This window comes from Cryptomeria japonica, chromosome 7, assembly GCF_030272615.1.
Source record: "Cryptomeria japonica chromosome 7, Sugi_1.0, whole genome shotgun sequence".
Lineage (NCBI taxonomy): Eukaryota > Viridiplantae > Streptophyta > Pinopsida > Cupressales > Cupressaceae > Cryptomeria > Cryptomeria japonica.
The window spans coordinates 702,329,373-702,346,391 of NC_081411.1; the positions used below are offsets into that span (position 1 = coordinate 702,329,373).

Below are 17,019 nucleotides of genomic sequence, written 5' to 3' on the forward strand. Positions count from 1 at the left end.
TCAACCTAAATCTATTAATAAATGAGTTAAATGAATATAGAATTATCCTCATCCTAATTCTTATGGACAAAATAAAGATAAGGTAATCCATTACTATATGGCATATCACAATTAATTTTTTTATAAAGTTGATATGAACACTTAACTTCTAAAAGGGGAATAGTATACCCATAAGAGGGCTAAATGATTATTCCATCTTCGATTTGTCAAAAAAAATTAACACACGCATATACATATAGCCTCCTCAAGCCCCCCACTACAAGGATCAATTCAAAATAAAAATAAAATGAACAAGAGCCTTACCGCTTGGGTCCTCCTTTTGGTTAATTGGATCAAACTCAAGTTTGATGGTGCCTCAAAAGGTAACTCAAGTGTCTTTGTTGCTAGGGTAGTTTTGAGAGCTCTCAAGGAAGTACATTATAAAAAGCATGCAAAATTCTTCCCCATGGAACCAACAATACAGCTGAATTCTTTGTCTCCTTAGCCATCAAATACCAAGCCAAGAACCTCTATATAGAAGGTGACTTTATGGTCATGCATTGAGCTATGTCTCACTCAGACTTTTCCTCATGGAAACTCAAATATATCTCTTAAATCAATGTCTTTCCTTATTACAATCCCTAGACCAATATGTAAGACATGAACTACCTTTGCAAGAAGACATTATGTGTGAATTCATAATTTTATATAGAAATTGCTATGGAAAATTGAAAGAAGCAGACAAATGAATAATAACATCAAACAAAAATGTTTAAGGATTAAAAATGCTAAGAACTAGAATAAATAGTATAACATTCTTTGTGATTTGAAATGTAAAGCATATACGTCAAGGGTGATAACATTTTGTACATCTCAATAAAACAAGTGCCTTGAAAATATTCTAAAGCTTGCAATCTCTACAACATACTAAAAAAGATTAAATAACTTTAAAGAACACAGAAAAATTAAGTACATTAATATCAGCTAATAATTGAATTGGGTAAATTGGACTCCATGGTAAACCCAATTATAATAGTCAAGACTCAAGGCAGGAAAACCCAAGAGCACAACTAAACAAAAGATAAATCATGTTTCAAAACTCAATATCAGCTGCCTATTCTAATGCCAATATAAAAACTCGATACTTTAATCAATTAAATTCAATTGATAACTTCAGATTTATCTAAATAAATAACTAAAAGCAGCTACTAATTTCTGAAAGCCACTCATTAGCAATTACATAATGTAAGAGGTGGCCTCCACATTCTGGCCAATTATTTACTTTCTAAAAAATCATAAAATATAATTTATATCAAATATATGTGCATCAGGAAAAATAAATCCGATTGACAGAAGTTCAAAGATTCCCAGAGTTCTCCCAAGCACTTCTGTGATATAAATTTTTTATGTCTATTCCCATACGTAGGAGAGTGAATATGACGCCATGTAATCCTCAATCAGCGACGAAACTTCTACGAATGTCACGTGCTTCAACTTAGTTACGTATTAGACCAAAAGTGTTATTGAATATTTATAGGCAACATATATTAATTAATTTGATTTTTTTTTAATTGCTTCTTATGGTTTTTGGTCATGTCTTCTTTATTCTCCTAAAAGTGTTATGTATTATTTTTCTAAAAGTTTTTAAATCGTTTTATATAAATCCAATTTCTGGATATCCAGATGATGTGTTGTGCAGACTATTGGGAATGTGAAGTCCAACGGTCACATAACTCTTTGCATTCCCCATCACTTTGTTTCATACCTGAATAAATGTATAAATAGACGTGTATAGTCATGTACTGGACATCGATTAATAGAGAGAGTTCCTTGCTTGAGAGTGGATGTAGCCTTTATGGTGAACCGCTATAAATCTTGTTGTCTTGTGTCCTTGTGTGATTTTCTTTCTCTGTTTATATTGCTTTTTATATTTTTTCTGCTTGTTTTAAATTAACCTAGACAAGCTTTTGCAGAGGCAAATGTTGGATTTGTGTTACGAATGATGTTGTGGAAGTTTATTTTCTTCATTACATTTCTTGTGAATTGATGCCTTCAGGCAAGTTAAACCTAAGGGAAACTAAATTCCTTAATAGCTTAATGGTTATTTGGCTTTTTGCGCTTCCTAAATCAGTCCATGAAGCTGATTGGGAAGCTTAAACCTAAGGGTGAATGTTGAAGCCTCCCTTCTTAACTCTGCGATAAAGAAAACAAACACCTCTTCTCTGTTTCAGAAATAAAGACTTCAAAATCAATGCCAACATGTCATTTTTGTTTTGTTGTGTTTGAGTTTTCTATATCAATGTGAGACCCAATCCATTGGGATTAAGAGCACAATTTTGAGCTGATAACTCTTTGATTTTGAATGAAGCAATGAGGGGTATCAATTCTATCAAAGTTGTCTAAGACATGATCGCAGGTTGATCTCTTTTTATTGTATATCTCTACAAGAGTTGAATCTTGATGGATGAAAGAATCAAAGGATACACCATCATCCTCTCTATTTGTGTTCAACCAATTGAACTACAACCCATTGATCAAACACAACATTTTAAATGTAATATCTTCTAGAAGCAAATAATTAGACTAAATTTATAATTTGGAGAAAGTGATTAACAAGTTTTGATACCAACTTTTGCTCCTCCAATTGAGTAAATGAAGAAAATAATATCTAGTTGGAGGTCAATTTTTCACATTTTCAAGACTTTTAGAATCAACTAGTAATGTATATTTTGAACTTATAAATAATGGGAAAGGCCAAATTCTATAAGTCTAGAAGTTAAATATCTAATATTGAGTTTACTTCCCCATTCTACAGAATATCCAAGTACACTTGAATTTTATTTGCATAATTATATAAGTTCAATATCCACATGCACTAAAGGGTTGAGCCCTATGAAAAAATTGTAGACTATAATGTGGGGTATGTGTCTATGTAATGCAACCTTTAAAAAAAGTGTTTAAACATTTTGTAAAATACAAATAACATAGAAAAAGTTAGTTTTTAACTTTAATTAATTGTGCTTAGATATCACAAGTCTACATGGTAGATTTGTATAGAATAATTTAAAAATATATTCATATGGTCAAGGGGCTATAATGTTTATAATATCCTAGCCTACAAGTGTCCAAAATTAATGATTTGACACTTGATCTATATGTTTTTTCCCTTTTTAAAATTGATGGTAAGGTTAGATTTGAGCCAAAATACTCTAAATATATGGCTACCCTCTAAATTTAGAAACCACCTCCCCAATGACGATTCTTTCAAATTTTGCTTCTAATGTCAAACTAGGAGACACCAAGTTGTAAATCAAAATTTATCAAACACTCTAGATACAATGGTGAACATCAATTTGTTCCACATGTATTTCAAATGAATGTACAATACAAATCCATGCAAAAAAGAAAAACCTCCAAATATTATACTCCTCTCACGCCTTTCTAATACTCTAAATCATTCAAGGATGCAAAAGAAGAGCACACATAATTGTCCATTAATACTCCAAATCATCCAAGGGTGCAAAATAAGAGCACACTTAATTCCTCATTAATACTCCAAATCATTCAAGGATGCAAAAGAAGAGCACACTTAATTCTTCATGAAAATGTAACAACTGCAATCCATAATCTCCCAAAAAACTAACCAAAAATCTTACTTATTCCAATAACATGCAATATTTTTCCATGGAAATAACCACCTAAGATCTATATACTTAATGTAAAGTACAAAGAATTCAAAATTTCAATATGACAAGAATAAATTGTATTTATATCAAATGATTAAAATAGAATGTACAATAAAGTGCAAGAACCCTTTGTTTTAATTAGATAAGTTGGGAAAAGGTTTCAATCCCATATGAAGATAAGTTAGATTTTGAAGTAGGGTCCTAGATTCTTATACAAAGATAGTGACTAACATAATTAACACAATGCATACCAAACAAAAGGCAACACAAAAATTGTACAACAAAGAAAAGTGAAATGAAAATTTGTTTGCTACAAGAATCTAACAAATAGTTCAACTAAATAATTGCACCAAACCTAGAGAAGTTCACACCCTTAATTTGGGCATTAGAATGAGAGATGTTCTTTGCAATACCTTTCTTCCTATAGAGTCAAAAATTGCATACCCCTTTGCAAATCCACCTACACTTTTGTATCCATTTTAGTGTCCATTCTCGTAGCATCTATGTAGGCTAATTTTAGCCCTTGCATTAGCCTTTTCCCTCTCAGGATGCTCAAGATGTCATTCCAATAGCTATCTTTCAGCTTCAATTTTTCATTATCTATGTGTTTCTCTTGCCACTCATCATTTTTTAGCATGATTCATCTAGACACTAGTGTGCCATGTGGACATCCGATGCAAACATCTTAGCATTCAAATGTCAATTTTGAGTGTTTTGACACTTGTCACCTGCCCAAGTCAGTGGAAACGACTCAATATCTTCCAAAAATAACTCACTAAACTCTTCTTTCCCTCATATTCTCTCTTTTAAATATATCTCTTTCATTCATGCAAGATCTCTAGGTTCTTTTAGCAATCTCTAGCTCATTCTTTGGGTTGTCATAGTGGTGCAGGAGCACCTAGTTGAGTCAAACTCTCCTTTTTGAGTATGTTATGATTCCATGTTTGTAATGTCTTGTGTAAAGTTTATAATGTTGTTTTAGGTTGTTGTGTGTCTTTTCTAGTATTTTTGATCTCATTTTGGGCTCAAGAGGTCAAGTTTTGCCTTTCAAGCTTTGAGTTGACAATTTTTGGAAAAAATGTGCAAAATTGCCAAAAAGGTCTTCTAATGCTTTCCAAAGCATTGAAACATGTTTTATAAGTGTTTTTAAGCATGTCTAAGGTGTTTATATAGGTTGATGAGGTGAGGTTGTCAAAAATATCTTTTTGAGCAAGAAATGTTGTCATTTGGGCTTGCAAAAAGTTGTCAACGTTGTCATTTTGGGGTTTTTCTTGAAGAATGCAGCTGTGAAAGCCTCTTGTCTATATAGGGCTTGATAACTAATTGGATGGGCTATAAAAAGACCTCCCTTTTCCTTGAAGAAGGTTGGTGATTGTAATGATTAAGAAAACTCAATAAGAAAGATGAAATTCTGGTTCTTTTCTATGGTTTTTCCTTCCTCGGAGTAACAGTTTGTACTGTAGCACTTGTGTCCATATTGTACCTTCTGGGAAGTGTTCCTATTGATTATTTAATGATCCCTAAGTGATCATTGTAATGGTTTTATTTTGCAAGTTGGTGTAATAAAATTCCTTCCATGTTGTGTGCTCACTGCCCTGTCAAGGGTTTGAGGTTACAAATGCAACAACTTGACTAATCCAAGTCTGGGATCCCACAAAATGGATTTAGTCAAGTTTATATGCATGTATATAGTGTACATATGCTTCATCTTGTGCCGGAATGGTGTTTGGAAGAAGGATTTGAGTGAATGCTAGGCAAGTATTGATTACTCGGCTAGTAGCATGATCAAAAACTCAAAATTTGCACCCAAAGGTAATTTGGAGTAAAAAAATGTATGAGGAAAAGGTCTAGACATATGGCCAAGGGTGTTGAGAATCACCCTAGTTGGTTAGAGCAGCTTGTTTCTACTAGACATACTCAGTTTGTAAGCAAAACAATGAGTTCACTGTTTTTGTGAATTTATTGATATTGTGTGCAGCAAGTTCTTCAAATACCTTTCAAGTTTTGAAAACTCTTCAAAATCAGTGATACAAGGAATTTTATGAGTGTCTTGATGTTGTTCCATTCCATGAAGTGTTTGGAGTGAAGTATTAATGTGTTAAAAGTGCAGACTTAACAGTGAACTAACAGTGACAGGGTTATGACAGCCATATATATGTTTTTCCAGTTGTTTGCCAAGTGTTTGGTCTAATGATTGTAGGGAAGTAGCAAGGGAAGGCTTCATTTTGGTGTGGCAGAAGTTCTAAGCCAGTTTGGAGGCTTGATTGGTGGAGTTGGGAAGATTTCTCTATGTTCTTTGGTCTAAACCCTACCAAACCCTACAATTATGCCCCAAATAGTGGACAGTCCTCATTTTGCACTAACAGTGGCCTAAACCATGAAAATATACTAGCATATACCTTTAAAATACCATCCAAATCAAGGTTGTTGGAGGAGAGACCCAGCGTAGAGCAATACAAGCAAAAAAGTGTCAATTACCCCTCCACGGGCTAGTAGCCCTTTTGACTGCATAACACACACTTTACAAGAACCTGATTGCAAGGAGGACTTTGGGACTCATGGAAATTTGTGAGATCATCCTAAAAAAGTGAAACAAGTGTCATATAGGACCTTGGATAGTGTGTAATCCCTTTTTGAGGTTTTGACCTTTGGTTGGTGAGTTGAGTAAGCCAAAGGCTACGGGCCTTAAACTAAATTGTGATCATCAAACACTTGAGAAGACCTTGTTTCTCTACATGACCAAGTTGGAATTTCCTAATGCACACTGAAAGAAATAAGTTGAATGTCCAATAAGACATGGATTGAGAAATGTGTAGATGGGTGGAGTGGGCAATTGGAGAAAGTTTGAGAAAGGGTGTGAGTTTCCACCAAAAAGGGAGGTTGTTGGTGAAGACTTGTAGAGAGACCTGACTATTGTAACTAAACTTGATATTTGCAAACATAAGGAGCAGACATAAACAATACTTTTGTTTCCTATTGTAACTTCTTGACCAAAATTGGCCTTTTGAGAACTTGCCTAGCAATCTCCCTATCACATAGCTTTCTCTTGCTCTCTCATTTGCTACAACAATCTCTAGCTTGCTACCATAGTCTTTGCATCTCTCTTGGCTTTCTCAAGCCTTGTGGGTAATATATTTCTCACATCTTTGAGTATCTTCAAGATTTATCGCATCCCTTATCCATTTGATCATTTATCTATTTATCTTTTGATCTATCTATCTATTTGGTTGTCTATGGAGGTGAAAACACCAAGGCGGGGGTTTGATTGAGGTAGACCCCTATGCAACCCCAACATTTTTCCTCTTTTTCTTGTGCATAGGTTTCATGAAGGCCTTCAACCACATAGAGGTTTGTTGTATTTATTTGCTTTTTATTAAGAAAAAATAGGTTTTGAGGGGATATGAAACCCCTTACAACGCAGATTAAAGATAAAGCATTAGAGAAACATAAGAGAACCTAGGACTTAGAAACAAAACTGATTGCAAACCAAAAGCAAAAAACCCATCAGCCACCGAAAGACCACCAAAAGGCTAGTGAGATGCTGGAAAAAACAACAACATGGACCTATTTAAAAATGTCTAAAGCTTGGGAGGCATCCTTCTCAAGCAACAACATAGTATTGGCAGCTTCCATAAGGTCCAACAGGTCTTGTGGAAGATACTCTTCAACCGGTTTAGTACTCTTCCTGGTTCTCCTTGTGGTGCGGGGAGTCAACTTCGACCTCAAGGCCCCAGCATCATTTTCTAGATCCACAACATTCTTCTCATTATTCATTTCTTTTGTTTGAATCTTTATTATACTTCTTTGTATCTCTATTTTATAGTATTTGTTGGTATATTTCTGATTCTAGGTTTTGTTAATCAAAACACAAAGTTGTGTTTTCGTGCTTCTGAGCCTTTTCTATGTGTGGTCCATATGAGACTACAACACAGAGTGAAGTACAAATTTCTTCACTCAGTGTTGATGTCCTTGACCAAGACACTCAGATTTGGACTGAAGACTCGAGCTACCATCCACTCTTTCCATTTTTGTAATTAGATATCTTCACCAATTTTACTAGTTGGAGATATCTAAATGCATGTTGTGAAATTGGCTCTCAAGGGAACATAATTTTTCCCTTTGTAGGGCCACTTTTGCACTATTACACTTCCTATGTTAGAAAAGAGTCCAAGAAAACTCATAATCTACACCACTAGAAAGTGGAGAGGGGGAGGGAAAAAAATTCCTTTGCTCAAGCAGGAGATAAGCTACAAGAGGGGAGTTGAATCAAAGAAGAGGATTGTAGAGGAGGGAATATATGATCCACAAGAGGCTTACTTCACAAGAGCTTCACTAGCTAGGCAATATTATATCACGTGCATTCATATTGGGGGATTTAATATCCCAAAATGAGGGTGCAATATATTGCCTATCGGTGAAAATATGGGGGTTTTTTAATTCCGAATATGAAAAAATACAATATTTGGTGAAAATAGGGAACCTTTTAATTTAGGCAATGTATTGGGAGGGGGTGAAAAAAATGAATTTAGGGCAATATTTTTTAAAAATAGGGGGATTCTTTAGTATTCTATGAATGCATGTGCTATAACCCAGGCTGACTAAGTGAAGCCCTTGTGGCTCACTTGTGATACCCTCAAAAATGGGTGGGGGAAAGGAATATCTTAATGAGTAGGGTGATCAAGAACAACCAACGTAGAAGAAATATGAGGGATGAGAGCCTCTAAATCAGGATTCTATGCAAAGTTGAGCATCATGAGAAGATTATGATTAGTATTCTTCAACCAAGAGTAGGAATGTGAAACCTTCATGCAAGAACAAGACAAAGCCAAGTAAACAATAGCAAAGCACCACTGACACTGAAAAGGGACCCCTTCATAACTAAAAGGTTGGTTCCATGAGAAATCCCCAACCTATTAAACCACCTTCGCTAGGAGAGATGAAAATATGTATAGCTCCACAAGGATGTGAGCTTAGGTAGTATGATAGTACATAGTAGTAGCATTATCCACCATGAGAAAAAGATCCAACAAATCACCACCGTCCATCTAACAAGTGTTGTAGAAGAAATGAAGTGATCTAGTTTTGGGTGGCGAATCCAAACTAGGAGCTAGTGAAAGGAAATAGTGAGAGAATTCATTGAGGCTACCCAAGGCTTGAGGAGAAAGGTGTGATGTTCTCAAAGCCAAGAGAAAGAATTCAAAACTCAATCATGAAAACCATATAGGCCAAGGTGAGACATAAAAAAAATATTAAAAATTATGGCATGTGTCTTTATCTTTTAACCTAGGACATAAAAATAAAATGTCTTCAAAAAAATTCAATAACTAGGTGTAAAAAGAACCTAAGAGGGAATCCCATTGGACAGTCTATGCCATTAACACCAATACTATGGTTCCTAAAGTCAACAATATTGTACAATAGGCTCCTACGCTGTTTACATAGAGGACGATATTGTGACATTAGCAATTGGGGTCTATTTGAGAGAAATCTCTTTGAGCATTAACAATTCTTAATATTTACAAGAATAATGCTCATATAATTTATAAAACCATGATTTATTAATAAATTATAACAACAAAATTAATCTTAACATTCTAACCAATCAAATATCCATTATATTAGAATTTGGTTTCTCACAAAATAGTCCTTGTCTTTTCCACATTTCCATCCATATACTATTACATCAACTTAGTAGATTTATAAATCTCTATTTGGTGATATATGAATATGATCATCTTGTTCTCTAGGCCTATCAAAAATAGTTCTCCTTTCTAAGATTCATCTCTATATGTCATTATTCAAAATTGAAAAAAGAAATGTATTATTCTCATATTTATAAGAATATTTCTCCAAAATAATTATAGCACTGAAATCATAAAAAGAACCTCATAAGCCAACCCCTATTGAAAATGTTACTAAAGAATATAGATGTTTTTTTAATAATGTTATAAAATTTCATTAAAAATACCTAGAAATCTAACAATGAATTAAATAAGACTCTAACTCTATTCCCAATATTTTATCCCCTCCTTATTGGTTTACCCAATTTTATTAGAAATAGCTCTCAAATTATGTTTCCTTGAAGTGTCCATTTGGTCACTTTCTTCTTTTGATTGCCTTTTATAAATATTTTACTAATAGAAAGATTCATGTTAGACTAATACAAACTCTTTGAAAGCACCTATAAATCTTGAAGCATAGATTTCATCTGAGGCAACAATATTTTACAGAAATGAATACATGTTTACTATTAATCATGGATGAGTTATTCTGCATTCATATATCAAGAAGATTATTTGAATACATTAAATCAAATTAAGGACATAAAATTTTACCTGAAATGTATGAGAAAAAAGAAACAAATAAAAATTATTTCACCTTTTATATTCTTAAAAGTCTTTTTAAAGTATTAATATCGGATTGTTGTATGTTTAGAAACATTGTATCACATGAATACGATGGGTTTTTAATAAGATGTTGTTCTACTAAAATAATATAAAAATTGTGACATTGTTATTTGTAGATTTTTAGAAGGTTATAATGGTAAATGTGTCTTAATTTGACATGTTATGTCTATTTCTAATTTTCTTTATTTTCAAGTTGTGTTGTTTGATATTATGACTGCTCTTTAATCTCAACAATTGGTATCAGATCCTTGGAGATTCTTAACCAAACATAATTGAAAGATGTAATGTAACCTAATGCAAATTTTTGTAAGCAATATAATACACCATAGAAGATATCTGAGTATTGGAGATTCTCAACCAAACATAATTGAAAGATGTAATGTAACCTAATGCAAATTTTTGTAAGCAATATAATACACCATAGAAGATATCTGAGTATTGATGATTTTGAAATCCTCAATTTGCTTAGTTATTTATTACCTTAAAAGAAATTTCTCATTTTACTTATTTAAATTGTAAAGACACTTCAAAAAAACCTTCTAACAAAAACAAACAAATGAAATAATTTGTTTTTTGTGTAAAAGATAACATTTGAAAAATATATACTTGAAAATAAACTAGTGTTTTTATAATGAATATTGCCTAATTAATAATTAATAATTGTATTTAGAAAATAGAAATTGATATTTATTTGTTAAAAAATATTTATTTTTAAATTAGGAATACAAAATTTATAATTAAAAAATATTTTTTAAATAATTTCTTTTTCCCTTATAATGGTAAGAAAAAATAGGGCCATGGACATACTTATAAGTGGTTTGAGTGTTTCAATCTCCTTTAATTGGAGTCTTTATAGATAAGTTATTTACAAAGAATGTTTGGTTGAAAAATCTGACTAAATATTTCACTTTTACTATAATCTTTAATTAGTGCTCACTATTTTTTAGACATCATATTAAAGTTTTGTAGTCTTTAGTTAGTAGTCACTATACTATTGTTACAACCCTTAAACTTCATACTATTTCACTTAATTATTTTTACACCCTAACCTATTTAGAAATCTCCCAAATTATATGTAAAAATATTTAAGATAATTTACAGGACATATACATAATATAGAATTTAAGTAAAAAAAAAGAAAACTTAAGAAATGAAGAACAATTAAATATCACAATTACTCAAAAGTTTAAATAACATTTTGAGATTGATTAAAAAAAAAAATTATAAAAGAAAGATTTTTTAATAACTCATGACGGTAAGTTGGACTTATGCCAAAGAATGAACAGGTAAATTGAAAAGATTCATGGTGAATATGCCCCCTGGAAATTGCCTCGATTGGAAAAGCAAAGCATCACTGGGAAGACATATTCACATTCAAACTCTAGATTTATTCATGGAGGTTGCCAGATAGATCATCACTGAGAAGACATGCTCACATTCAAAAATCTAAATTTATTCAGGACCAGATTCTGAGACACATTAAAACAAGATTATAACAGGAAAGAAACAGCTGAATCATTTCTTATTATTCATATTATAGGAGCAGAAAACTCATACATAGGAACACCAGCACACTTAATTAAAGATGGTTCACACCTAACTAAGACTGTTCACATGTTTATTTTGAACCTATATTTGAACAATTTCCTCGAGACAATGTCACATGCTTCGTATACGCTTCCACATTTTCCATATTTGTATTAGATGGCAATTGCAACAACAACATTTGATAAAAATAATAATAATAATAAAATAACAACATTTGATAAAAAATCTCAATGTATTATGCTTTGATGGATGCCCATACCCTGTTCCAGAGCTCACATATTGACAGAAGGGCTGTGGACGATGCTTGGCTTTGAACTTGCCAATTCCACTCTTATGATACGTTTTTGCCTTTCCAAAATAAAAGTCAAGCTAAACTGATCCATTTTCACCTTTTTGGGGGGTTTGAAATGAGAGAACTAATGAAACACTGTTTTATCTATCAAAAAAAACAGAGGACTGTAATCTAAGAATTGTAAAGAATACAATCTAATTATAGGAAACTGAAAATTTGTTGGATATGATGGTATGTTCTAAGAAAAGATGAAATCTAGCATTCTCTTCAATGTTCAAAAGGGCATCATTAAGTGTTAACCAACTCAATGCCCTGTATGTTTTGGTAGCTCTCCCCTCTCCAGAGAGCAACAACAAAATGCAGAACAAAGTATCTGAGCCAGTAAACCAATCTAGTTTAGAATAAATCAAACCCTATTAGTTAGAGGGTCCAAGTTTTTGGATTAAGCAGTGCATATTTTTCAATAAAAAAGTACAGAGTTCAATCCAAAAGCTTGCACTCTATAACTTTATAAAATGTGGAAAACTCAGACCGTCTGTAATTATATCAAATATCTATCATCACTAATTACAGGGGTAAGACATAACCTGTCTTTGCAAGAAGACTAAAGCAAATACGTCAAGGGTGATAATATTTTGTACATTTTAATGAAACAAGTCCCTTCAAAGTATTGCGAGGCTTGTGATGAGATAAAATAACTTTACAGAACGCAGAAAAAAATAAGTATATTAATATCAGCTAGTAAGTGAAATTGGTAAATTGGACTCCATGATAAACCCAATTATAAAAGTATATTAATATCAGCTAGTAAGTGAAATTGGTAAATTGGACTCCATGATAAACCCAATTATAAAAATATATTAATATCAGCTAGTAAGTGAAATTGGTAAATTGGACTCCATGATAAACCCAATTATAAAAGTATATTAATATCAGCTAGTAAGTGAAATTGGTAAATTGGACTCCATAATAAACCCAATTATAATAGCTAGGATTCAGGAAGGGGAAAACCCAAGAGCATTACTAATCAAAAGATAAATCAATGTTGTAACCTACATAAATTCATTGGGAGTAAACACCTTCACCCCATTTTTATGCCTAAGGTTGGTGATGAGGAAATAGTTGAACATGCCTATCAGGGCATTTGCAACCGCAACATCTCACAAAATTTCAATAGTCTTTATGCTGTGGTGGATGTCGATACCATGTTCCCATTTTGGCACAGCCTGGGTATAGCAGGCAGCATTAAATTTATTTGTAAAAACAGGAAAGCACGCGAACTGTTCGACGAAATTCCTCAGGCAAATGTGCACAAACTGGATTTTTGAAAGAGATTTGAGAACGTTACGCCAAACGTTAATGGCGAAAGTAAAATCAAGCTCTGAAATCTTTTGCCAGTATCCGCTGCCTATGCCAATGGCAGCTCAGGAAGAGTTTACGAATTTTACAAAGCATAATGGCAGAGCAGAGCCTGATGACAGTAAACTACACGCAATTTTGCAGACCAAATCCTCGGATCCCATCGATCTGCACAAGATTAAAATTTGAAACATATTTTGGAAACCCCAAATAGAATGAGGCACCACCACGTCAAACAACGAAGCCTTTTCAGAAGACACCTGTATGCACACCTAGTGTCCGGGAAGTGTTGTCAAGAATGATGGAGCATGTTGAAGGAGAGGTCACAAGTTCGAATTTTGTAGGAGTATTATATGATATGTCATTAATAAACCCTAAAACAGATCATTAATATTGTGAAGTTTAATGGAGAATCTTTTACTTTTGAAAGAAAAATCAAACCATAAAATTCTATTGTAAGTCATTTGTAGACCATCATAGATAATAAAAGAATCCATTTCCATTTTCATACTTTATTTTTTAATTGTATTATCAGCTTACACAATAAAATAAATAATATTTTCAATAACAATAATAGATTTACAAAAGATATAAAAAAAATGTTTTGAATAAATTTTTACCCCTTTTATTATAAAATCTCCAATATAAAAATCCAATATTCCAATCAATTAAACTCAACCCCTTAATCAATTAACATCAGCACGCTGCATACTAATTAGTGAAAGCCAGTCACTAATTAATTACATATTGTAAGAGCCAGCTTCCACGCCCTCAACGATTATTTACTTTCTGAAACTAATTTCGCATAACTGTAGACAATTAACATTACATTTCAGAACCATTAAATGACTGCAGTCACAAACGGTCAAACATATGTATATCAGGAAAAATAACTCAAGTTGACAGAAGTTCAAAGATTCCCAGAGTTCTCCCAAACACTTCTGTGATATAAAAAATTTCTCTCTTTTTCTCTCTGAAGTGTTTGAGGGAACTCAAGGAGTCCTAAACAGCAATTATCTTGTTAACACTCAACTACACACAGTCTATATTGATTTGCAATACTATATATAACCAAGTTATATGAGATGCGATGTGATTTGTCTGTTTAAAAATCTCATCTTTTTGCAAGATATGAATAATTTGAATTTTAGAGTGATTTGTCAACTTCAGATCTCGTCATAATTTAAAGTGCTTTGAGCGTAAGCAAGGAATTGATGTGTCAAAAGTGAATATTTTGCAAACATAGATATATTCCCATACGTACGAGATTGAATATGACGCCATGCAATCCTCAATCAGCGAGGAAAGTTCTAAGAATGTCACGTGTTTCAACTTTTTTAATTAATTTGTATTTAAAAGTGTTATTGAATATATATAGGCAACATATATTAATTAATTTGATTTTTTTTCCAATTACTTCTTATGGTTTTTGGTCAATGTCTTCTTTATTCAAGAGATCGAGTATCTTCAAGCTAAATACGTTTATTCTGCAAAAGTTTGAAAGGGTGGAAACAAGAAATTGTTAATGTGGATGGAGCTTCTAGGGGAATGGCATTATTTTGGGGACCACACACTGTAGTTTTGGAACCATTGATGGCTTTTCAATCTTGGATTAATTGTAAGGTATGCATTGTAAGGTATGCAGTCTTTTTACGAATATGAATTTCATTTTTAAAATGTTTATGGTTCAATTCCAACTCTTTAAGAAGAAAGAATTGTGGTTGGATCTATAATATTTTATTCAATAACATCTTTTAGATCTACATATTTTATGGAGGACTTTAATACGAATCTTTACAACTATGAAAAATGTGGGAGCGTGATTAAAAAAACAACAATCGTAATTGGACTTTGCACACTTCCTAAACTCAAATCATTTGTAAGGTATTCCAATGAAAAATGGGATTCACACTTGGACCAATAGAAGGGTTGGATTTAGTAACTTTGTAGAAAAATTAGACAAGTTTCTTCATAGAGGAGATTTAAGCTCCTTTCCTTATTCTCTTGAGAGTAGCATTATCCCCTATTTGATCTCTGACCACTCAATTATTCATAATTGGTCGAAAAGGGATTCCTCAATGTCCACTCAAATCTGAAAAATGTGTGGTTTAAAGAAAAATATTTTTTAAACCATATTGAAACATGGTGAGCCAAACCGCAATCGACTAGGACTAAAATGTTTGTATTAGTTTCTAAGCTTAAATACATCAAGAGACAATTAAAACTTTGGAATGGAATCAATTTAAAGAATAATTTTAGTACAAAGATTTCAATTGAGGAAGAACTGTAGTGACTTAATGAGGAAGTCTTCCTTTCTAGGATGGATCAATTTTTCTTCTTGAAGGAAAAATAATCATCAAAGGATTATATGGAAGCTGTGGCAAATATAGAAGTCTTTTGGAGACAAAAGTCATGTGAATCTTGTCTCAAAGGTGACAACAAAAATTCAAAATATTTTTGAACAATGTTACCAAAGTTTAATAGGGCTTTAATTGCATCTCCAAACATCAACTATAGGAGGACTCTTTTTGTGAAGATCTTGACATACTAAAATCTCATACAGTGGACTTCTTCACCAATTTGATCAACAATTGGGAGGATTATAATTTATCTACACAGAGAATGGTTCTACAATATATTTCAAGGTTAATTTTAGAAGCATAGAATCATATGGTTTTAGCTCCATTCACTTCTATTGAACTAAGGACAAGCTTATTCCATATTCACCTTGATGTCTCTAGGCCCAAATGGTTTTCTAGCAAGTTTCTATCAAAAATGTTGGCACAACATAGAATCAGATGTTGTGGACGCTATTGATGATTGCAAGGTAAGGTCCACTCTACTCTAGAAAATCAATAACCATTACAAATCAGGATCTTAGAATACTAATCATTATAAACAAGATATAAAATAAATAAATTAAGAATCATACAAACATAAAGTTAACACATTTTTACCTAAAAGAGGGGTAAAAATTTATTCAAAATAAGAAGGAATACAAAGAAAGGGCATCAAACAACCCTATCAAGATCAACTAAGAGATCTAACTATCGAGACAAATCCAAAGATAATTGACCTTTATCCACAATATTCTAGTTATGCATGTGATCAGAAGCCCATTTGGCCAGACAATCCACAACTCCATTCCACTCTCGAGGAATATGAATAAAAGAAACCGAATCCAAAGAAGCACACAAATCATGAATTTGGTTAACAACCAAAGATAAACACCAACTAACATTCTCTAAATATTGTCGAGACCACAAGTGCACCACCACCTGTGAATCTGATTCACAAATGACCCTACCCCAGCCAAGAGCACAAGCATGCTCCATAGCATATAAAATAGTGAGATCCTCCACCAAATTATTAGTATGATGACCTTTATAAACATTAAAAAGAAACTGAATAGTACCCAAGCTATCTCTACCAACTCCACCAATTCCAGCAGGACCGGGATTTCCCCGTGAAGACTTGTCCATGTTGATTTTCAAAACACCTTGCAGAGGATGACTCCACCTCCCCACCCTATTGATCTTCCGAAGAGTGTGTCTACATCTTTATCTCATAATCTGGCTTTTCAGAGGAGGAAGATGGAGACGGTAATAGAAACTAACCTTGCTCGGATCCATATCCTCTATCAAGTGACATTTTGCTAAAACGATTTCTCCCAAGGAGTCAAGAATTTTCCACCACAATTGGTGAACTCCCAACAACACATCTTGAAATATCTGGCGATTCCTCTCCA

At 32.9% G+C, this 17,019-nt stretch overlaps 1 protein-coding gene across 1 annotated transcript; it reads right to left on the bottom strand.

Moving 5' to 3' along the window:
• Window positions 1–16,363: 16,363 nt before the first annotated feature.
• Window positions 16,364–16,753, bottom strand: LOC131856963 (uncharacterized). The gene has a single exon (XM_059208930.1). The coding sequence runs from the start codon at window positions 16,751–16,753 to the stop codon at window positions 16,364–16,366; it is 390 nt and encodes a 129-aa protein (XP_059064913.1).
• Between the last annotated feature and the right edge of the window lie 266 nt (window positions 16,754–17,019).

Coding starts and splice junctions, on each gene's coding strand:
- LOC131856963 (XM_059208930.1), bottom strand. CDS start 16,753: ATGGACAAGTCTTCACGGGGAAATCCCGGTCCTGCTGGAATTGGTGGA.